Source organism: Pelobates fuscus, chromosome 4 (assembly GCF_036172605.1).
Source record: "Pelobates fuscus isolate aPelFus1 chromosome 4, aPelFus1.pri, whole genome shotgun sequence".
NCBI classification, from domain to species: domain Eukaryota; kingdom Metazoa; phylum Chordata; class Amphibia; order Anura; family Pelobatidae; genus Pelobates; species Pelobates fuscus.
The window spans coordinates 242662509-242687811 of NC_086320.1; the positions used below are offsets into that span (position 1 = coordinate 242662509).

General features: G+C 42.7%; 1 protein-coding gene across 1 annotated transcript in view; it reads right to left on the minus strand.

The window, feature by feature from the left end:
* The window catches only part of LOC134609419 (polycystin-1-like protein 1), a 201735-nt gene that overhangs the window by 96452 nt on the left and 79980 nt on the right, over positions 1–25303 (minus strand). Inside the window, exon 4 of the mRNA XM_063453095.1 lies at positions 8843–8966. Coding sequence (XP_063309165.1) covers positions 8843–8966 — 124 coding nt within the window. The remainder of the gene's footprint in view (positions 1–8842; positions 8967–25303) is intronic.

A 25303-nucleotide genomic window follows, 5' to 3' on the forward strand; every position in this document is an offset into this window, starting at 1 on the left:
CCACACAAGCTAGTGCTTTAATGAAATCTCTCCCTGACCCAGAGAAGCAGCCTATGCCTTTTTACCGAGGGATAGTTCAGATACAAAAGACTTATTCCGCCGCCTGGCGTGACCTACTGAGCATTTGTGCTATTAAAGCAGGGGATGCATATTGGCCCAGCATGGCCCGCCACCTCAGTACAGATCTGCTTACAAGTGATGTTGATTACCCCTCCGGAGTAACCTTTTGCAATCAATTAAGAGATTGGGCTAAGGATAAACTTGCAGATCAAGCTGCTGGCCTTACTGATGTTGTGCAAGACAAAGGAGAATCAGTGGAAAGGTTTCATGCAAGATTATATCAAATGTTTACAGATTTGGGATTTGATCTCACTGACAAAATTCATTCACAAATGCTATCAGGTGCGTTTGTCCAAGGTGTTAAAGATTCCATACGCAAGGGAATCATTGCTGCACGCCCTGAATACAAGGTTGTTCCCCTAGATACGTTACTCCTAGTTGCTAGAGGTTTGGAATCTGCCCAAACCCCCAGAAGACCCAATTCAGCTCCTCTCATGGTGGCCCGTGCCACCCCCATCACCCCTGGCACCAAGGGTGTCAAGTTAGAGGACGTAACATGTTTTAATTGTGGGGCTAAGGGACACTACAGAAGTGACTGTCCAGAACCCAAAAGGGAACCGGGGGAGCCCAAAAAGTTTCCCACAGGGGAGCCCAAAAAGTTTCCCAAGCCTGCCCCGGCCCCTAAGGCCGTGAAAACGGTTCCAATTGTTGAGGAACCAGATGATGATTAGGAAATTGGCAAACCTGTGTCATTAACCCCTGTCATGGCAGTGTTTACAGGGGATAAGGGGGGGGGGGGGGGCACTTGCCACAGTGACTTTACCCATTGAAGGCCAACCTACCACATTTCTTATCGACACAGGCGCAGCCCGAAGTGTTCTCAGAGAACAAGACCTGCCAGACCCATCTTTCTTGTCAAGTATTGATGTCTCCTGTGTTGGAGTGGATGGCCAACCGAGACACAGTCCTCTAACAACCCCTCTGCGGGTTGGCACAAGCTTACTTGCTCGTTTTGTAGTTTCCTCCACATGCCCAATTAACCTGTTAGGCGCTGATGTCCTTTCACGCCTGCAGGCGTCTATAACCTTCACTCCAGATGGACAGGTAGAAATGTTTACACCTCTATCTGTTTCTGACACTTCAGCCCTGTGCTCCTTACCTTTGATGCTGCAATTAGATATACCCAATGAGCAAGCAGCAGAACCTAGGTCCAATTTCCCAGATGAGTTAAAAACTCAGGTGCCTGCTAAGTTATGGTCCTCAGGCCCAGAGGATATAGGTCATCTAAATGTCCCACCTGTGGTGGTTAAGCTTATCCCAGGAGCTAAGTTACCAAGGAAACCACAATATCCTCTAAAACCAGCACAGGCTGCAGCCATTTCTATTCACATCAAAGCGCTCCTGAAAAAGGGTGCTTTAGTGGAGTGTAAATCAGAATGTAATACTCCATTATTTCCTGTGAAGAAGAAGACTCTAAAAGGTGAGCCAGTAAAGTACAGGATGGTTCAGGATCTCCGTGCGGTCAATGAAGCCACTGTCCTGGACACCCCTCTTGTACCGAACCCCCATACCCTGCTCTCTGGCGTCCCACCTTCTGCAAAGTATTTCACAGTCATTGATCTAGCTAATGCCTTTTTCAGTGTTCCACTAGATCCATCCTGTCAATACCTGTTCGCTTTCACCCATGAAATGCAACAATATACATGGACTGTCATGCCCCAAGGGGCACAAAATTCTCCAAGTCAATTTGCCAAAGCCATGTGTACTATTCTTGACCCATGGCAAGCTGAACACCCAGAAGTTGTTTTACTCCAGTATGTGGATGATTTGTTGCTCTGTGGAGATGATATACCCACTACTGAAAAGTGTTCAATTAGTCTGCTTTGCTATTTGGCAGAACAAGGATGTAAAGCTTCGCTTCTCAAGCTGCAATTCTGTCAACCTTCTGTGATTTTCCTTGGACATTGCCTATCTCAAGGTACCAGACATCTCACTCGGGACCGAGTCAGAACAATTCTGGACATTCAACCCCCAAGGACTTCAAAATCTCTTCATGCCTTCTTAGGCCTCATTTCCTACTGCAGATCATGGATCCCAGAGGCCTCTCTGCTTATGCAACCTCTCTACGATGCACTCAAGTCAGATCCATTCGGCCTGACCAACGAAGCTCTGGACAATTTCAAATCTCTTAAACGTGCCATTGTCTCTGCTCCTGCCTTGGGCCTACCAGACTATACCAAGCCTTTCAAATTATTTGTCTCTGAAAGACTAGGCCATGCTACAGGAGTTCTTACCCAAACTAATGACTTAAAAGGCCGCCAGAGGCCTATTGGATACTTTTCATGCCAACTGGACATTGTGGTTAGAGGGACCCCTTCCTGCCTTAGGGCTGTTTTTGCTGCAAGAGAACTCATTGAAAGAACTTCAGACCTGGTCCTTGGCCACCCGTTGGTTGTTTTGGCCCCTCATGACATCTCTGCCATTATCAACCAAGTCCAGCTCAAGCACGTGTCTCCCGCTAGACACCTACGTCTGCAATGTCATCTTCTTCTGCCTGACAACATTTCTATACAAAGGTGTCAAGTTCTTAACCCATCCACTCTTCTTCCACTTTCTGAGGGGGGTATCTACTATGGGTTTGTCACAGATGAAACCTACATCTACCTTCTCTGTGGATGTATCAAGAAAATGCATCCACATTTAACTTTTCACGAGGACAAGACACCTCTCTGTGAAGGTCCAGATTACGCCTTCTGTACCATGTGGTACAAGCCAGACATTACTCCTGAACCTTGCTATGAAGATGAGCTCTACCACTGGTTTGAAGTAAAGCTCACTGCCCAAGATTTCTATTGTGACTCGGAAGGCAACAGCATGGTCCTGATCCAACTGCCCCCAGAACTCAATTACCTATACCATCATTGGGATACTGCTATTCCACATATTCCTGTTACCAAGTTGAAGACAAGATCATGGAATGACCTTGGGCCCATGGCAAAATTATGGGCCACCATGGATGAATCAAAACTACAGGAAAATGGCATTGCCAAATACCCAGCAACTGACCTTCTTGAAGCATGGCCACGACATTTCCTGGAAAAGGAATTTAAAGACCTAGTTATAACAAATGACTATGACCCAGAAACTCCTCATGACTGTTTCGAACAGATGAAAATGGAAACAGTACACTTACCAACTGTGCATGAGAATCCATTACCGGATCCGGATTTTACTCTGTTTGTGGACGGTTCAAGGTATGCTGATGAAGAAGGAAAATACCATACAGGATATGCCGTAACCACAACAGAGGAAGTTCTCAAGTCATCACCTCTACCGCCAGCAATGTCTGCGCAAGAAGCTGAATTGCAAGCCCTGACTTCAGCATGCAAGATTTCCAAGGGAAAGCGTGCCAACATCTATACAGATTCAAGATATGCTCTGGGTGTGGCACATGACTTCGGCCTCATTTGGAAGACAAGAGGATTTCTTACCACTGCCGGTACACCAGTCAAACACAGCTCTGCAATCAAGGAACTAATGGATGCCCTCCTACTCCCTGAAGAAGTGGCCGTTTTGAAAGTAAAGGCACATGGGAAATTGGATTCAGATGAAGCAAAGGGCAACCATTTGGCTGATCAGGCTGCTAAGCAAGCAGCCAGAGATTTGCAGGAAGTGGATGAAGAAGTGTCCGGTCAAGAAGAAGAAGTTCCTATCTTTACCTTACAAACTCTTCCTACTGACCTAAGAATTCTACGAGAACAACAAGCTATAATTACCCCTGAAGAAATCCAGAAATGGAAGAAGAAAGGAGCTGTCCTAAAGGACGGAATTTACTACAACAATTCTAAATTTTGCCTTCCAAGAAACTTATACCCAGCAGTTGTCCAATGGGCCCATGGGCCTGCACATCTGTCAAAAGACCTAATGGCCGCCCTCATTCAAAAATATTATGAAGCACCTGGAATCACAACCCTGATCAACAGCTTCTGCAGGGCCTGTGTCATTTGTGCAAAATGTAATCCAGGAAGACCAATCAAGGTGCCTGCAAAGCACCTAGCAAAACCCATGTACCCATTCCAGAGAATTCAAATTGATCATATCCAAATGCCCAAGAGTGGGTCTCATGAATATGCACTAGTAATGGTGGATATGTTCTCAGGCTGGCCAGAAGCCTACCCTGTAGCCAATATCACTGCAAAAACAACCGCAAGACGCCTACTTACAGACATTGTATGTAGATTTGGACTTCCAGAAGTCATTGAAAGTGATCAAGGCCCAGCCTTTACAGCAACAGTGACTAAAGAAATTTGGACTGCTCTGGGAGTGACCCTAGCCTTCCACACCCCTTACCACCCACAAAGTAGTGGTAAAGTAGAGCGCATGAATGGCACTCTAAAAGCCAGAATGTTAAAAATGTCACAAGAAACAAAAATGCCCTGGCCAGAAAGTCTGTCAATAGCTTTGTTCAGCGTTAGGCACACACCTAGAGGGAAACACTCGTTATCCCCATATGAAATTCTATTTGGGACAGCACCCAGGCTAGGTTGTTATTATCCACAGCAGTTACAGCTTCAATCAGATGTTTTAGTAGACTATGTAACTGAACTTGCAAGTGCCTTGAATAAAATACATGCCCAAGTTTTCTCTTCAATTCCAGATCCTGATCTGAACACAGGTACCCATAACCTGCTTCCCGGAGATTGGGTTCTGGTTAAGAAGTTCGTGCGGAAAAGCACCCTGGAACCAAGATTTGACGGGCCATTCCAAGTTCTCCTGATCACCGCAACTTCCGTCAAATTGGCCGGCAGGCCACATTGGATCCACGCTTCCCACTGCAAGAAGTCTCCTGCCCCAGAGGAAGCAGATACCGCACAACCATGTACCTCTGGTACATTGTCTCCTTAATTAGTTTAATTAAGGCCCAGCAAGTAGCCATCACTAAAGATGCTAGTGGGTACACCTTCTGGTATAATTCATCATGTACCCGTGTGGCTACCTATACCTTTGATTATTGTGACATCGTAGAATGCCCATTCACTACAACACAAATCCAGAATATCTATAGAGATATCCCTCATGTAAAAGATCCATATGTTTGTGTAGTTGACAAACAATGGGGGCACAATTGTGGCCATTGGGGGGCGGCGGGATGGAATGCCGGGCCTTCCTGGGGCTACAAGCCAAAAAGTGCCTTATCTAAAGTAGATGATCATGGTAGGTCCCTCCTTCAAAGAATGACTCTGAGAAAGCCTGGAGGAGGCACACCAATGAAATTAATTCTTAATGTTGAGCATCCAAGCCCAACAGATGCAGACCAGTATGTATTAGGAATGTACTGGAAAAAGGGTTCCTATACTAAATTAGGGCATTTCTACCTTAAAGATATGTGTTATTCCCCTGAGTGGCAAGGAGCTACTCACATGGTCACAAACCCATTAAAACCACACATCCAGTCCTTTAAGGACATGATGGCCATTGCTAACCCCACCTTTGAAGATACCATGGCCGCTGAAACAGGTTTTAATGATGTTAACCTATGGTTAGAATGGATGAAATATAATGCCAACAAACATAACCGAACCGCATGCTATGTGTGTGGTGGTGCCCGGCCTCATCTGGGCACTGTACCTTTAACCCTGCCAGTAGATGAAGAAAATTGCATTTTAAGTCTTTTTGCCTACCAATATAATTTCAACAGGTCTCTATGTCAAGCATGGACAGCGGAGTATCCTCTTATAGCCAAAAATGTAAGACCTCCTCATGGTGTTACCGTATATAAAGGTAATTACACTTGCTATGTCAAACATGATGGGATTGGTAAATTTGTGGGTAACTTTCCCGCAGGTTATTGTACTACATATAGAACTGTTCCTGTACGTTTGCTGCAGCAGCACATTAGGTCACTGGGAGATATTTACTGGTTGTGTGGGGATTTACAGCTAAGATCCAGAATGGACACAGAGTGGTGGGGGGAGTGTACATTGGCCAAGGCCATTATGCCTATACACATTATTTCTGACACACACACCAACACCCATGAGTCCAGCCACACTAAGGCTAAGCGTGAAGCCCCAGTAAAAGGAAGTTTTGACCCTCACATTTACATTGATGCCATTGGGGTGCCTAGGGGGGTACCCAATGAATTTAAAGCAAGAGATGAAGTTGCTGCAGGATTTGAATCAATTTTTACCATAGTTACTGCAAACAAGAACTTAAATTGGATAAACTACATTTATTACAATCAACAGCGTTTCGTTAATTACACCAGAGATGCCCTCCAGGGATTAGCCGAACAATTGCAGGCAACATCCCAAATGGCCTTCCAAAATAGAATAGCCCTGGATATGATCCTAGCCGAAAAAGGAGGGGTATGTAAAATTTTGCCCGACACCATGACATGTTGTACATACATCCCAGAAAACACAGGTCCTAATGGTAAAGTTACATTAGCCATAGCAAAATTAAATGACCTCTCAGAGGAATTAAAAAGGAATTCTGGGATAAAAGATCCCTGGGACAGATGGTTTGGTTGGATGACGGGTTGGAAAAAGGCTTTAATGCATATTGGTATGGCAATACTAATTTCTCTTTTTATCTTTGCTCTTCTCTTTTGTTGTGTCTTCCCCTGTCTGAGGAAAGCTCTCACGAAGACTATTGACCAAGCGGCACCCACTTTCACACTTCTTGATGTTGATGACCAAGATTTCCAGGATCTCAACTCACCCTGTTTGCCGCTGCAATCTATCCCTTTTGATGATAAAGTGCGAGAGTTCTAGGAAGGGACCACCTTAGGGACAGCATCTGTCAGTGAATGGTAAAGGCCCCGTGTGGAGAAGCGGTGGGTTAGCTGCCGTGGGACACCCATGGGTGTGAAGTGTTCGAGAGCCATACTGACAGATGAGTTAGCCTAGTAGGGTCAGAAAATAGGGACAGACTTGCACTTTGCATTAACACCTAGCTAGCGGCCACGGGGTTTCTGTGCCTTTGGGCTAACACGTCTTCTGGTATTAACAAATAAAGTTTTTATCTCTTAGAATCTAACATTTCATAGGGGGGACTGATGTAGAATTATTAAAAACATCTTATTGTATTTATATTGAATTGCTGCTCTAACTCTGTATTAACCTGATACTGTGACAAATCCTCCATTTTGTCCTCATAACCTGACTTCTCCATATGAAAACTACATTACATGACAGTATTTCTCAGCACATCTAATACAATAGACAAAGACTGTATTCTCCATAAGGATATGACTAACCCAGGAACTGTTGAATTTCCCCTAACTCGCAACATAGTATAATTTAAAGGCCATGAGAACACAGTAGTAATGAAATGTTCTATTCATAAGAGACCTTGCACCTAACCACGAGATTTGACATCACCGACCGAGTAAAATGACGCTCAAGACCCCTTGTCCCCCACCCGTGTCCGAAAAAGTACCACCTCTTGGTGGGTGGACACGGAACTAACCACTTAGTTTTTGATCCAATTAATTATATTGATAGGTGGACACTAACCCAGACACTTAACAATTAATCCAATTAATGATGTTTATTCACTGATATCTTGATAATCAATGATGACGAAAATGTCTCTTAAAAGGGCCTGCGCGCCCTTTGATTTTGCACTTGCCAATAAATTTCCTCGAAGTTATTTTAACCTGAACTCCGTGTGTCAGACTGAATTACTTCAGCGTATATACGCAATTCAATTCTCTTTAATTTGGACAGGAACAGATAGACACTTAAACATTTTGGTTTACTGAAAAAGTACCATAACATAACTACCAAAAAAAACTTAAAATCCCAGACACATTATATATTCTGTAAATCAGAACAACTAAATTAATTTATTTTTAATTACTTTCCTTAACCTGCACTAATTGTGCACACATTATTATTGCAAAAACTGTAAAAAAAAACACAAAATCTTTCATTTTATTTGCATTTTTCTCCATTTTTTTATAATAAATAAGCATGTGTATATATATATATATAATTTTATATATAAAAAAAAATATATATATATATATATTTTAAAAAACGGTATATAATATGCGTCAGTGCAATAAATTAGTCAAATGCAAATTGCAGTTCAACGCAAACAGCAAAAAATGCAAAAAATGCCGTTGTCATAAAGTGAAAGACAAGCTTCCGAAGCTCTGTCCTTAAGGGGTTAAGTCTCCTAAGGCTTTTGCAGCTCAATTATGTTTTTAGAACTAATAGCTGTATTTGAACTCTGTCCCTCCCACTATATAAACTGCTTTGGTATTCCCCATGAATAAATGTTGCCATGTTTGATCAGGAATAAGGAAACTTGTTTCATATTTACCATAATTTTATTTTCCTGATCATTATACAAGGCAGCATTACATTCTCACCCATGTACTATAAGAGTTTTAAAGTTAGTTTCAAACACTGCCTGATGGGAAGGGGGTAGATCTATTTATACCAATTTTAGAGTTCTATTTCCTTTCCGCTGTAAGGGGAGGAGCATACCCAGGTGTAAATGCAGCCAATATATAATTATCAGAAAAATAAAATTACAGTAAGTATGAAACAATTTTCCTTATTTCCATGCAGGCTGTGTCAGTCACAACCAGGGGAGATATAGCTAAGTCTGCACAAATAGAGACACAAGTAAATTATTTCTAAAATGACAGAGAATAGAGCAGTAAGACTTTAGAGGTATGATCTATACACTTATCTTAATTAAGCTTACGTTGCTATGGTGACTATAGTGTTCCTTTCATAATATTTTTGATAACAAAGGTACTTACAATTCCAGTTCAGGTAGATCCGTTATAGATTTATTCCTCATGAAACTGGGCAGCACAGTGACAGTCACTGGACACAGGTGGGTTTTTGACCCCAATGGATTTGTAATTTGTGAAAAAATGGTAACTAAAAAATAACAACAAATTAAAAAAAATTAATTCACACACCTACTCTGACACATAAGAACAAGTAGGTATATTTGTAAAATAATGCTAAAACATTGCTGAATTTCAGTGATCATTTTAATGAAATGTATATCAAGAGATTAAATAACATCAATGTACTTTGTTAGTGAAAATTTACATAATAAGAACATAGACATGTACATAATAGGGAATAATGGACTCAAGAAATGCACCTGACATGTTTATAATTTATGTGAAACAAAGATAGCGTAGGCGCTCAGTACAGGGAGTGCAGAATTATTAGGCAAATTAGTATTTTGACCACATCATCCTCTTTATGCATGTTGTCTTACTCCAAGCTGTATAGGCTCGAAAGCCTACTACCAATTAAGCATATTAGGTGATGTGCATCTCTGTAATGAGAAGGGGTGTGGTCTAATGACATCAACACCCTATATCAGGTGTGCATAATTATTAGGCAACTTCCTTTCCTTTGGCAAAATGGGTCAAAAGAAGGACTTGACAGGCTCAGAAAAGTCAAAAATAGTGAGATATCTTGCAGAGGGATGCAGCACTCTTAAAATTGCAAAGCTTCTGAAGCGTGATCATCGAACAATCAAGCGTTTCATTCAAAATAGTCAACAGGGTCGCAAGAAGCGTGTGGAAAAACCAAGGCGCAAAATAACTGCCCATGAACTGAGAAAAGTCAAGCGTGCAGCTGCCAAGATGCCACTTGCCACCAGTTTGGCCATATTTCAGAGCTGCAACATCACTGGAGTGCCCAAAAGCACAAGGTGTGCAATACTCAGAGACATGGCCAAGGTAAGAAAGGCTGAAAGACGACCACCACTGAACAAGACACACAAGCTGAAACGTCAAGACTGGGCCAAGAAATATCTCAAGACTGCATTAACACCCAGCACTCCCAAGCAACCAAGTCCTGCAAAATCTTCAGAGCAGAGGTATCATCTCTGGAAGATTTACTCAAGAATACCTGTATTCCTGTTTCCTTTAAACTCTTATTTTAAAATTTGTGTTCTATTCCATCTCCCTCCCTATACTATCACTACTTAATTGATAACTATATCTCCCATCCTGATCTTCTGTTTTTGTTTTTCTTAAAGCTGGTATGATCATGTCATTTTATGTTCATTCCCTAAGACTCGTTGTTAATTGTTTGTTTAGCTAGTGTTACTACTCTCACTGATAATCTAGTAAATTTATGTTCATGGTTTATGACTTTCACCTATCTGATCCTTCCTATCTTTTTATCCTAAATGTTCTCTCCTTTTAGTTTTTCATCTCTAATTAATTACCTCAATAGCCCCATGTCTCCCCACCCATAATAGTGTGTTTTGTTTCTTTTTTTTTTCTAACCTCAGACCTTATATTTCAGACTGGGCCCCTTAAAACAGCATTAACACCCAGCACTCCCAAGCAACCAAGTCCTGCAAAATCTTCAGAGCAGAGGTATCATCTCTGGAAGATTGCCCACCCTACCCTCCCCACACCATCCCACCCCATGGTCAACAACTTACTTATAGATAGTGCACATCAGCTGGTTTCCTTAACACACCAATCAAGTTACCAAACCTCTCCTCACCTGAATTCATTTAACACACTGCATACTTACACTGGTTTAAACACTCATTGATATTTGTGTGTGTTTGTATATATGATCTACATATCTATATAATACACATTTTCTCTAATGTTCTCCCTTCTATTTTTCACTTTAACACTAACTTCTCTGATCACTAAAATATCCCTATCCTTTCACTCACCTGTCCCTGGCAACACAATCCTCATTACTTCCACCTTACTCCCCTCCCCTCTCTATTCATCCCATGCACTCTACACATACCTTTCCAGCCTATCTCCACCAACTCCTCCCAAATCTACATACATACCCTCCTACAAAACTTTCAAATCCTACTCCCACCTTCACTTCCTTTCTATCCTTCTGCTCCTAGCAGCTGGTGATGTATCTCCAAACCCCGGTCCCCTCTCAACAAACACAGCACATACTAACCCAAGGACCCACACTAATCTCATACCCATCTCATGTTCCTCTAGATCCTCCTTCAATACTGCCCTCTGGAACGCACGCTCTGTTTGCAATATAACTAAATCCACTGCTGTCCATGACTTCTTTATCTCTCGTTCAATAGATTTACTAGCCTTAACAGAAACCTGGCTCTCCCCCTCTGACACTGCCACCCCTGCATCTTTGTCCTTCGGTGGTCTCCAACTTACCCACAACCCAAGAAACTCTGAATGTAAAGGTGGTGGTGTTGGGTTTCTCCTCTCCCCTCACTGCTCTTTTAAACCTCTTCCCACCCCCCCTTCCCTCTCTTTCCCGTCATTTGAAATACACTCAATTCACCTTTCCAAACCCTTCTCCGCTAACATTGCTGTTATTTACCGTCCCCCTGGTTCCCCTCTTCTCTTCCTTGACCACTTTGCTGCCTGGCTACCCTATTTCCTCTCTTCTAACATTCCATCCCTAATTCTCGGGGACTTCAATATTCCTATAAACCCACCTTTGACCTCTGCAGCCACTAAACTACTTTCAATTACTTCCTCCCTCGGGCTATCACAGTGGGCAAATTCTCCCACCCATGTAGCTGGCAATACCCTTGACCTAATCTTCACTTATGCATGTACAGTAACTAATATCTGCAACACTCCATATCCACTCTCTGATCACCACCTCTTATCATTTGCTCTTGCGTACCCCCTCACCCAACAACCTCAGCCTAACCCCCCTCAACTCAGGAGGGACCTTAATTCTCTGGATCTCCAACAGTTGTCAGCTGACATTGATTAACAACTGCTGTCCATCCCTTCCCTCTCCTGTCCTTCACTGGCCATCTCCATATATAACTCTACTCTTACATCTGCCTTGAACACTGCAGCGCCACTCCAAACAAGCACCTCAAGGAGGACCCGCCCCCAACCATGGCATACTAAATCAACGAGCTACCTGCAAAGATGCTCCCGTTGTGCTGAACGCTCCTGGAGGAAGTCTCGTACCCAATCAGACTTTCTCCATTATAGATTCATATTGTGTTCATACAGTGCAGCCCTTGCCCTTGCCAAACAGTCCTATTTTTCCTCTCTCATTAGTTCATGTTCCCGCAACCCCAGGCGTCTCTTTGACACCTTTAATTCTCTTCTTCGCCCTGCTGTGGCCACCCCCAAAACTAACCTTACTTCTGATAACTTTGTATGTTACTTCACTGACAAGATTGAACAGCTAAGGAAATAATTCTCCCCTCCTTGCCTTTCTGTTTCTCAATCACACATAGATCATGCATTTCCTACCCTTCAGACATTCTCCCCAGCTACTGACCAAGAGGTGGCTGCTCTTCTTTGCTCCTCTCGCCCCACCACTTGCCCGCTCGATCCTGTCCCATCTCACCTTATCAGATCTCTCTCCACTTGTCTCGTGCCTTCTCTAACACACATCTTCAACTGCTCGCTCTCTTCTGGCATCGTCCCTGCTGACCTTAAACATGCCACTGTAGTACCTATACTAAAAAAACCATCCCTCGACTCATCCACCCTCTCTAATTACCGTCCCATATCCCTGCTCCCTTTTTCCTCAAAGCTTCTGGAAAGGCTTGTCTTTACCCGTGTGTCTCATTTCCTCAATTCCAACTCTCTCCTTGACCCCCTTCAATCTGGCTTCCGCCCTCTCCACTCTACAGAGACTGCCCTTATCAAAGTCACTAACGACCTAATCGCAGCTAAATCCAAAGGCCACTACTCCATACTAATTCTTCTTGACCTCTCAGCGGCCTTTGACACCGTTGATCATGCTCTCCTTCTTCAAACTCTTCAATCACTTGGTCTCTGTGACTCTGTCCTCTCGTGGTTTTCCTCTTATCTCTCCCAACGCTCATTCAGTGTCTCCTTTTCTAATGATACCTCCTCCCCTCGCCCTGTCTCGGTTGGAGTTCCCCAAGGCTCCGTCCTTGGTCCACTTCTATTTTCTCTTTATACTGCCTCTCTTGGCAAACTTATTACCTCTTTTGGATTCCACTACCACCTGTATGCTGATGACACCCAGCTATATCTCTCCTCCCCGGACCTCTCCCCTGCCGTCCTGCAACGTGTCACTGCTTGCCTTTCTTCCATCTCTGACTGGATGTCCTCCCGCTTTCTGAAACTCAATCTCTCAAAAACTGAGCTCCTTGTCTTTCCTCCTCCTAATACTGATCCTCCTCTTTCACTCTCCCTTCAAGTTTGTGGTACCAACATCAGTCCATCCTTGCAAGCGCGCTGTCTTGGCGTCATACTTGACTCTGGTCTCACCTTTGAGCCTCACATCCAGCATGTTGCCAAATCCTGTAGATTCCATCTTAAAAACATAGCCCGCATCCGCCCCTTTCTTGCACCAGATACTACCAAGGAGCTTGTCCATGCTCTGGTAATCTCCCGCATGGATTACTGTAACCCTCTCCTGATTGGTCTTCCCAAAAGCCGTACTGCACCCCTACAGTCCGTAATGAACGCTGCTGCTAGACTGATTTTCCTCTCTAGTCGTTTCTCTCACACCTCACCCCTCTGCCAGTCCTTACATTGGCTTCTTGTATGCTATAGGAGTCAATTCAAGGTACTAACTCACACCTATAAAGCACTGAACAACTCTAGCCCCTCTTATATCTCCTCACAGATCCATAGGTATGTCCCTTCTCGGTCTCTCCGTTCTGCCCGTGACCACCTCCTGTCCGTTGTCCGCACTCGTACGGCCAACTCGCGCTTGCAGGACTTCTCGCGGGCGGCTCCCTTCCTATGGAATAGCCTGCCTACCGCCATCAGACTCTCCCCTAGTCTTGCATCTTTTAAGAAGTGCCTTAAAACTCATCTCTTTAGGAAAGCATATGGCCTCCAAGACTAACCCTTACCTCACATACCTGTCTCTTGCCCTCTCCTAAAGGGCAGTCCACCTTATTTGATTGCAAATTCCTGTCCTAATGTGTTTTACACCCACCTCCTATAGAATGTAAGCTCGATCGAGCAGGGTCCTCTTCAACCTATTGTTCCTGTAAGTTTATTTGTAATTGTCCTATCTATAGTTAAATCCCTTCTCATAATATTGTAAAGCGCTACGGAATCTGTTGGCGCTATATAAATTGCAATAATAATAATAATAAAGACTGATGACTGATTTATGGACTTATGAAATGAGAGTGAGTCTTGATGGGCCAGATGGATGGGCCCGTGGCTGGATTGGTAAAGGGCAGAGAGCTCCAGTCCGACTCAGACGCCAGCAAGGTGGAGGTGGAGTACTGGTTTGGGCTGGTATCATCAAAGATGAGCTTGTGGGGCCTTTTCGGGTTGAGGATGGAGTCAAGCTCAACTCCCAGTCCTACTGCCAGTTTCTGGAAGACACCTTCTTCAAGCAGTGGTACAGGAAGAAGTCTGCATCCTTCAAGAAAAACATGATTTTCATGCAGGACACTGCTCCATCACACGCGTCCAAGTACTCCACAGCGTGGCTGGCAAGAAAGGGTATAAAAGAAGAAAATCTAATGACATGGCCTCCTTGTTCACCTGATCTGAACCCCATTGAGAACCTGTGGTCCATCATCAAAAGTGAGATTTACAAGGAGGGAAAACAGTACACCTCTCTGAACAGTGTCTGGGAGGCTGTGGTTGCTTCTGCACGCAATGTTGATGGTGAACAGATCAAAATACTGACATAATCCATGGATGGCAGGCTTTTGAGTGTCCTTGCAAAGAAAGGTGGCTATATTGGTCACTGATTTGTTTTTGTTTTGTTTTTGAATGTCAGAAATGTATATTTGTGAATGTTGAGATGTTATATTGGTTTCACTGGTAAAAATAAATAATTGAAATGGGTATATATTTGTTTTTTGTTAAGTTGCCCAATAATTATGCACAGTAATAGTCACCTACACACACAGATATCCCCCTAAAATAGCTAAAACTAAAAATAAACTAAAAACTACTTCCAAAAATATTCAGCTTTGATATTAATGAGGTTTTTGGGTTCATTGAGAACATGGTTGTTGTTCAATAATAAAATGAATCCTCAAAAATACAACTTGCCTAATAATTCTGCACTCCCCGTATAGTGTACGATGGGTGGCAGCAGTAAATCAACAAGGATTTGCAAAAACCTTGTGTAAAGATACAATATATGTTACAAAAAATGGTGATAAACCGCACCTAATGGTGAAAATGAGTGAGATTATATAGAATACCTTTATAGTGTGGTATACAGATGTGTGTGTGTGTGTGTGTGTGTACATATTATATATATATTGGTCCAATAAAAAAAGTATCATTGCATACTGCAATACTCTGGTATATTGAAATGAGATATATATATATATATATATATATATATATATATATATATATATATATATATATATATATATATATATATAAAAATCAGCAGCATAGGACCTGCCGAATATGGGGTACTTTGACGTAGTTGGCAGGTTTATGCAATGTATGATCATATAATGTAACTAAACCCCATCATTTTTTGCCTAGGTGAGGTGTTTTTAAATAAAACTATTACAATCTCTAAGATTTGAAATAATTATTTAGTGAATAAGCGAGTGCGCTGGATTCTGTATTTTGTATATTTTGGCCCCAGCAGCACCCTATAATGTATGCATGTTCAGGTGAGTGCAGCCCTCTTGGTTTCTTTTATATATTTGGGAGTCCCAGGCCAACTCCTTGGTTTTGCATCCCTCCCTATTTAGCCTTGATTTTTTTCAATTTTGGAATTTAAACAAATTCCAAAATTGAAGAGGTAAGAGTGTGGCGAAGCCAACCTCGCCACTGTGAACTGGAGGAGCCTGGTTGCACGCCTGCTGCCTTTAGATTATGGACCGGCAGCTAAAGGGTTAATTTTGCTGTGCAGAAGAATTTATTTCTCCCTTTCTGCACAGCAGTTCGGTAGATTCCATCTACCGAACAAACAGCCGTTTACCAACCTCCCCAGAGCCGTGGGAAGCCGGCCAGCGCCGTTAATTGGCCACCCGGGAGCTGGAGTGTGCTGCCAATTTACCTCCCTGAAGCTGTGGTTAACCGCAGCTTAATTGATTGTTACTGGGTGGCCGCTGTTACACTTAGCGGCCGCTAGGTGGCGGTGTTCTGGAGCTCCCCGGGCAGCCAGCGCTTTTCTGCCCGGCTTTCATGCACCAAAATCGGACACTTTTACGTGCAGGCACCGCTGAACCTCCAGCTCCTGGTTCTAATTCGTATGGATTTGGTGAATGCAGGGAAATTCGGTATTTTAAAAGTATTGTGGCTGTGTGTACGAAAGTGATACATGTCTGTCTGCTGTTTCAGTCTTCCATTTGGTCCCTTAGGGGAGTGTCCACCAGGTGGGAGACCTGCATAAATACTGGGCAGGTAGCCCTCAGTAAAACAGATTCTGCTTGACCCTCAAACCGATGTGTCGTCTCGTTTTTGGGGGGAATTGGATTGTATGCTGACTGCCAGGAGTGTAAGCGGATTGTATGCTTTTCCTGTTCGGCTGATTCCAGGGTTCGTGTGTTTCCAGTTCGGGAGTTTCCAGAATTCGTACAGTTTGCAGTTCGGGAGATTGGTGCTTACAGTAGCTGCTGGTCTAGGAAAAAGGGGATTATCGCCTAAACAATTTTTATCCCTTTTTGAACAAAACGGTCCGTTACAAAGAGGGATTAGGATGGCAAGATAAAGGAGCTAGGAAAAAAAAGTAATCTCTGTTCTTTTTGGTTAACCCCTTCAGGACGGAGTCAATAGTACACGTTCTGATCAAAACAAAACGTAAACAAAAACTGGAATTTGCGCTATATGTATGTTCAACCGTAATTCACCTCTTTTATATTAAATGCACCCACACTTATTATATATCATTTTGTTCAGGAGAAACAGGGCTTTCATTTCATATCAAATATTTATATATGAAACATAATTTATTATGAATAAAATAAAAAAAACTGTGAGAAATTTAATTTTTTAAAAGAAATTTGTAGTTCCGCCTCACATTTTAGCTGTAAATGTCATAATACTGTTAGGTTTTACTGCAAAAAAATGCACATATTTGTAATCAGGGATGTCTCACGAGTACGACAGTACCCACCATTAAAAGGTTTTATAGTGTTTTGTAAAGTTACAGGGTCAAATATAGAACGTTCCATTTTCAAATTGAAATTTGCCAGATTAGTAATGTTACCTTTGAGACGGTGTGGTAGCCCAGGAATGAGAATTACCCCTATAATGGCATACCATTTGAAAAAGTAGACAAGCCAATGTATTGAAAGTGGGGTATGTTTGGTCTTTTTTAGTAGCCACTTAGTCACAAACACTGGCCAAAGTTAGCGTTCATATTTGTTTTTGTGTGAAAAAAGCAAAAAACTAATATTTGGCCAGTGTTTGTGACTAAGTGGCTACTAAGAAAGACTGGACATACCCCACTTGCAATACCTCTGGTTGTCTACTTTTGCAAATGGTATGCCATCATGGGGTTAATTCTCATTCCTGGGCTACCATACGCTCTCAAAGGCAACATAACCAATCTGGCAAATTTCAATGTCAAAAAAATGAAATGCAAGCCTTATATGTGACTCTCTAACTTTCCAAAACACCATAAAACTTGCACATGGGGGGTACTGTTGTTCTCGGGAGACTTCACTAAAAAACGTCACTTTTAAAACAGTAAAACATATTACAACAATAATATAGTCCATAAAAGTGCAGTTCATTTGTAAAAAATGCAAAAAACGTCACTTTTACTTAAAATATCATTGTTGTAATACAATTTACCAGTTTGAAACACTAATATTTGAGTTCAGCGAAGTCTCCCGAGTAAAACAGTACCCCCTATGTACAGGTTTTATGGTGTCTTGGAGAGTTACAGGGTCAAATATAGTGCTTGCAAATTAAATTCTCTGCACTTTCTCCCTGTGTTGTCAGGCATGTCAATCAAATTTTAATTAAAGGGACTCTATAGTCAACATATAAAAGCAAGAAAGACAGGTCCACCAGCCGTCCTTCTTGCTTCTATATGTACTTTCATTTATTAAAAATAATTTTCGAAGCGTTTTTTTTTTTTTTTTAATTCTTTATTTTTGATGTGGATAGCCGTCCACTGTTTTTTATTATAACATACAGTCATTCAATGCAATGAGATTAATATATGAACATAACATTAAAACATAACATTACATGAAAGTCTACTCAAGACAGTCTTGATTAGGTGCACTGACCGCACCGATAGACGTAGAAAACTAAAGTAAAACCCATGTGGGCAGAGTATACTCAAGTTCTTTTCACTGGTTAATCTTTCCTGAGAATTTTAAGTGTATAATACAATATAGTGTGGCTTTCTGACAGCCCCTGAGGGCTCTAAGTTAATACCTTAATGTGGCGCGCCTATCCCCCAGTGGGACTCATAGTTTTTGTTATAGTATGTCTCGCCAGCGATTTATAATTAATGCAGCTGGTAGACTGTTTTTGTGACCATAGGTCGTACACTATGTTTTCCATTTGCTGACTATACATAAAGGCTAGCAGCCAGTAGGTTAAGGCATCGCTGCGGCTGCTTGTGTGATCTTATTATGTGCTTTATGGTGTGTCTCGTTGGCAGCTCTTATAGGGTTTAAGCATTCTGGCCGCTCTTATAAGCGTACAAAGTACAGGCTGTAGCCCATTACGCTGGTGGCTCTTATACTGCAAGAGGCAACCGCAACTCAATGAGGCGCGCTAGTTACCTATGTAAGTTATACCCTGCAGCAATCTATGATGGCGGCTTTAAGAAGGTTTACATTTGAATATGTAAATAGAGAAAACACGTTTGCGACTCTGGTAAGGTTAAACACAACGTATGAACTGCACATTTTGCAGTTCATGTGAAGTTAAACTGTACATATGAAAGTTATACACTTGCCACTTATATGAGGATAAGCTAAACAACTGATTTGCACCCTTTGGTAGTCCGACTGGATTTCTCCTAAAATAGTGAATGGGCCTTATGGGCGACTCTTGCGGGGTGATTATAAGCTTGATGGACGCACGTTCTGGTAGCTCATATGGAGTTCGAGTAAGTACTCATATGGTGTGCATTATCATATCGTATAAGGTTAATATTAACTCATTAACAGGCCATAGTGGCAACTCTTGCGGGGGTAAAAGGCTTTAATCAGTTGGTTGTGTAGGGAAGTTGCGCCATCGCGTCGTATGAGTTAGTGCCTCTAAATAAGCTTCAGCCCAAATATAAAGAAATCTTGCACTATGTAAAACACTATGCCTATTATCAGCCATGTGGGCATATAGCACATACGTTCTCTAGATTTATTAGTCGCCCAGTGAGTTCTCTTTGCTGGGGTGGCAGGTAAATTTAAGCTAAAGTGTACACAGAAACTGCTGCTAAACATAATAGGTTAAGTATTAGGTTAAGTATTCGGCACCCTGATTCAAATTTAGTGAGTTCTCACAGTGGGGCACTGCAGGGATCAAATGTGAGTTCTGAGTTCTCAGATCAATGGCTTTGGCGTTCCCGATGTCCACGGTTCATAGAGCCTTCCCGCCAGTAGGTTCTTCTTTCAAATTTTAGAGGGAGTCTTTCGTTTTAGAAAATATGGCGGCCTCTGAGGAATCCTCCGTGTGCAGACGTAGGGGGTGGGTGCTCGCTTGTGAGAGCGTGGTAAGGTCATCTGACCACTGTCTTAAGGTTATACCATCAGGATTTATGTTTAACCAGGGTGCCCCAAAAACAGTAAACTGCTTCTCGTTTTTTATCGAAAAATGGAGAAGACAGTATACACCCTAAAGGGTGGCTTGTGTGAAAAAATAGAAAGTAAAAAGATGAAATACAATAAAAATATAAGTGTGTAACGAAGTGTACAGTTCACGTCTGTAGGGAAAGTCTTGGTGTAGCCGTGGTGTGTGATTCAGGTTAAGTCCTGAGCGTGGGGTCAGTGTGGGTGTCTGTGGGTCTCCTGGGGTAAGGAAAAGACTTGCTTACCGCCCAGTACTCCGTTTTATGGTGGGTGTAGAGCTCTAATCCTATGCTGCTCTTGGTTAGCCTCAGTGGGCTGTTTCCGTGCCTTGCTGGGTCTTTCTGGCGTGATGCTGGTGGTTTGCAGCGGCAGATGTAGCGCCCTCAAGAATTTTGCCGGGTCCTCGTTTGCCGATAAGGTGAGAAGCGCTTCTCCCTGTTGCACTATGAGGGTGCCCGATGCGCCCCATTTGTACCTTATCCCTTTGTCACGGAGTTCCCGTGTCACGGGCATGAACCTCCGCCTCTCCAGGAGCACTGTAAAGGGAAGGTCATTAAAGATCTGGATGGAGTTGCCTTTCACCAAGGTTGTGGGGTTGTTTCTGGAGCGGGCCAGGATCGCACTTTTCGTGGCAATGTCCCGCGTTACTGCTATGACGTCCCTTGAGGCGTCTGCTGGTGCCGTCGGGGCCTTTCTGACTCGGAATGCCGCCGTAACGGGAGAGGCTCCTGCTGTGGGTCGCACTCCTAACGTTTCTGCGACAGTGTTGGCAAAACCCAGTACCTCCTCCATACCCACACTTTCCGGGACACCGCGGATCCGAATGTTTCTCCTCCGGTGCCTTGCTTCCAGTGAGGTGACCGTGCGTGTGAGCCTGGTAAGTTGCTGGGACATGGCCTCCATTTGGGCCTTCGCTTCTGTCAGTTCCTGATCCCTCTTCCCCTCCCTTGTTTCCACCTCACCGATCCGCGCGGCTATGCCATCAACCTCAGACCGCACTCCCGCCAGGTCGGCCTTCCAGACCCCCCTCAGGTCCACCAGCAATCTTTTAATGTCCCCTTTAGTGGAGGGCGAGGTGTCTGAGTCGGAGTCCTCACTCACAGACACCCGGATTGGGGTCCCAGAGGGCCTGTTGTCCTCGTCCTCCAGGGAATCGTCGGAGTAGCTGGAGTCTCTGGCCCGCTCGGGCGCCATCTTGGGCTGCGCCTGTTGCTGCGGCCTGTCGAAGGACGTGCGGATATCAGGCTGTTTAGAGCTACTGGAGTGGGCCAGCTTACGATTTCTTCGTCCCATTGCTCTTTGCGGGGGTTCTACCGTGTACAGGTATGCTTTTTGACTCGGTGACGATCGATATTCGTGGTTAAATATTGATATTATCGATGGGGCCTGCGAGAGCTCCACATCGGCACGTCTGGTTGCTTGCTCGGCTAGCCACGCCCCCCCTCGAAGCGTTTTTGTATTAAAAACTTACCTCCGTTCAAGCGCCGAGCTCCCCGCAAGGCCACGCCCCCTTTTTCGTCAAAATGACGAGATTGCGGGACTCAATCAGACGCTTCTCTCAGAGAAGCGTCATCGCGATGTGGTGCGCATGCGTGGCTTCGCGCTGCAAAAATCGCGTTCTTCATAGAGCGGCATTGACTGCCGCCCTATGAAGACACTCAGAGCTTTACCGCGCATGTGCACGGAATGCACGTTCGCGAGCTGAGCTGAGTGACAGCTCAGCTCGCTGTGTGCCCGCCCCCCTCCTACGGCAACTCTCCTACTCCAAACTTTGTATGCAAACACTATATATAGAGATTTCTCTATATATAGTGTTTGCATACAAACACACACATATTGTTAAACATACACACACACTTTAAATAAATATTGTTAAACACATACACACTATTTCTACTTCTTTCTATCTATCTATATCTAATTCTTTCTATTTCTATCTCTTTCTATCTATTCCTTTCTATCAATCTATATCTATCTATCTCTATTTTTTTATCTATTTATTTCTATCTATCTCTTTCTATCTATCTCTATCTATCTCTTTCTATCTATCTATATCTATTTTGATCTATCTATATCTCTTTCTTTCTATCTATCTATCTCTATCTCTTTCTTTCTTTCTATCTATCTATCTCTATCTCTTTCTTTCTGTCTATATCTATCTATTTTTTTCTATCTGTCTATATCTATATCTATCTATCTATCTATCTATCTATATCTACCGTATATACTCGAGTATAAGCCGAGTTTTTCAGCCCATTTTTTGGGCTGAAAAACCCCAACTCGGCTTATACTCGAGTCAAGGTCTGTATTATGGCAATTTGCATTGCCATAATACAGACTGGGGGAGAGGGGGGCTGGCAGAGCTGTAACTTACCTCTCCTGCAGCTCCTGTCAGCTCTCTCCTCCTCCGCGCCGTCCGTTCAGCACCTCGGTCAGCTCCCAGTGTAAATCTCGCGAGAGCCGCGGCTCTCGCGAGACTTACACTGGGAGCTGACAGAGGGAGCTGCACGGACAGCGCAGAGGAGGAGAGAGCTGACAGGAGCTGCAGAACAGGTAAGTTACAGCTCTGCCAGCCCCCCTCTCCCCCCCACTGAACTGCCACTGGACCACCAGGGAAGGAGAGCCCCCCTCCCTGCCATGTATCAAGCAGGGAGGGGGGACGAAAAATAAATAAAATAAGAAATAATAATAAAAAATAATAATAATAATAATAAAAAAAATAATAATACAAAAAGGGGGTATAAGGACCACTGTGGGAGGGGGGGTATAAGGACCACTATGGGAGGGAGGGGGTGGGATAAGGACCACTATGGGAGGGAGGGGGGGTATAAGGATCGCTATGGGAGGGAGGGGGGATAAGGACCACTATGGGAGGGAGGGGGGGGATAAGGACCACTATGGGAGGGAGGGGGGGAGAAAAGGAACACTATGGGAGGGAGGGGGGGATAAGGACCACTATGGGAGGGAGGGAGGGGGGATAAGGACCACTATGGGAGGGAGGGGGATAAGGACCACTATGGGAGGGAGGGGGGGATAAGGACCACTAGGGGAGGGGAGGGGGAAGTAAGGACAACTAGGGGAGGGGAGGGGGAAGTAAGGACCACTAGGGGAGGGGAGGGTAAGGACCACTAGGGGAGGGGTGAGTCAGGACCACTGGGGGAGGGGGGTGAAGGAACACGGGGGTGGGGAGGTAAGGACCACTGAGGGAGGAGGAGGGGAGGTCAGGACATATGGGGGGGGGGCAAATATCCTTGCACCGGCCCTGCACACACTGCATTCATACACTGCATTCATACACACACTGCACTCATACACACACACTGCACTCACACACACTGCACTCATACACACACACACTGCATTCATACACACACACACTGCACTCATACACACGCTGCACTCATACACACGCTGCACTCATACACACGCTGCACTCATACACACGCTGCACTCATACACACGCTGCACTCATACACACACGCTGCACTCATACACACACGCTGCACTCATACGCACACACTGCATTCATTATACACACACTGTAAATAAATATTCAATTAATATATTTTTTTTAGGATCTAATTTTATTTAGAAATTTACCAGTAGCTGCTGCATTTCCCACCCTAGTCTTATACTCGAGTCAATAAGTTTTCCCAGTTTTTTGGGGAAAAATTAGGGGCCTCGGCTTATATTCGGGTCGGCTTATACTCGAGTATATACGGTATCTATATCTATCTATATCTATCTATTTCTTTCTATCTATCTATCTATATCAATCTTTCTATCTATCCCTATCCATTTCTTTCTATCTATCTATATCTATCTATTTCTTTCTATCTCTATCTATTTCTATCTATATTTCTATCTCTATCTCTTTCTATCTATTTCTTTCTATCTATCTATTTCTTTATCTCTTTCTATCTATCTATCTATAAGAGATGCACTCTCCAGTCTTTGTAAATAATCCAATTGTATTTATTCAAAAAATTTTTACACCATCCGATCAGATGGGATTTGATCGGATGATGTAAACATTTTTTGAATAAATACAATTGGATTATTTACAAAGACCGGCGAGTGCATCTCTTATTGCTGCATATAGTTCATAACCTGAAATTGAACCAAGGCATCTAAATAGCTAACTGGAGAAAGGATGAGTGCCAAGCTACCAATTTTTGTGTACAATTTTTGTATATATATATACACACACATAGTATATGCACACACAATAATTGTATATATTGATGTGTGTATATAAAATGTGTGTGTATATATATATATATATATATATATAAAAAAATATACAGTACCTTGCACTCAAGCTGTCACTGTTTGCAAAAACCGGGTGCATTACCTGGGCCAAAGCATCATAAATACAGATAGTGTGGCTGCACTCACGGAAGTTTCCTTTAAAATGTAACTTTTATTGGGTTTCCATAAAAAAATCGACGTTTCAGTCCAGCATATGGACTTTCATCAGGATACTCAGGATGGGAATATATATATATATATATATATATATATATATATATATATATAATTTATATTAAATTTTGTTTCAATATTTTATTTATTTATTTTATTATTTAATTTATTTATTGTAATTAGTGTGTGTGTATATATATATATATATATAAAAATGTGTACAATACCTTGCACTCAGGCTGCCAGTAATTTCCAAAAATGTCCAAAAAAACGGGTGCAATACCAGGGCTGTTTATCCATATATACAAAGAGATGTGGCTGCACTCACGGATGTTTCTTTAACCCCTTAAGGACACATGACATGTGTGACATGTCATGATTCCCTTTTATTCCAGAAGTTTGGTCCTTAAGGGGTTAAAACTTTACTTTTATTCGGTTCCATAAAACAGATCGACGTTTCAGTCCAACATGTGGACTTTCATCAGGATCATCAGATGATCCTGATGAAAGTCCACATGTTGGACTGAAACGTCGATCTGTTTTATGGAACCGAATAAAAGTTATGTTTCAAAGGAACATCCGTGAGTGCAGCCCCATCTCTTTGTATATATATAATATATATATATATATATATATATATATATATACATATTATATATATGTAACATCATTCTAAGTGTATTTTAATATTAATATATACTAATATTAATATTAAAATACACTTAGTATGACGTTACATATAATATAATACATTTATATATATATAAAAGGGAAAAAAAAGGAAAAAAGAAAGAAAAAGAAGGAAAAAGAAAAAAAGAAAAAAAAACGAAAAAAAAAAAAAACCTTGCACTCCAACTTACTCAGTTGCAGACCCGGTGCTCGATTGCACTAAATAGATATAGCCAGGAAAAATCAGCACTCCCAGGATTTGTACAGAAAATTAACATCAGTCTTTATTCCAACGGTCAACGTTTCAGTTCCGCTCTGGAACTTTCATCAGGACAGAATACACACAGATAAAAATAAACATTGTTTAAATAAGGAAGGTAATCAAGAAAACTCACGGTTCAGATGTGCAGGGGGCTGATCATCCTTCCAAACGAGCGTCTGGGCGGGTACAGGAGGCGTGCATCTCCCCGTTCGCGCGCTCAGGTCACTT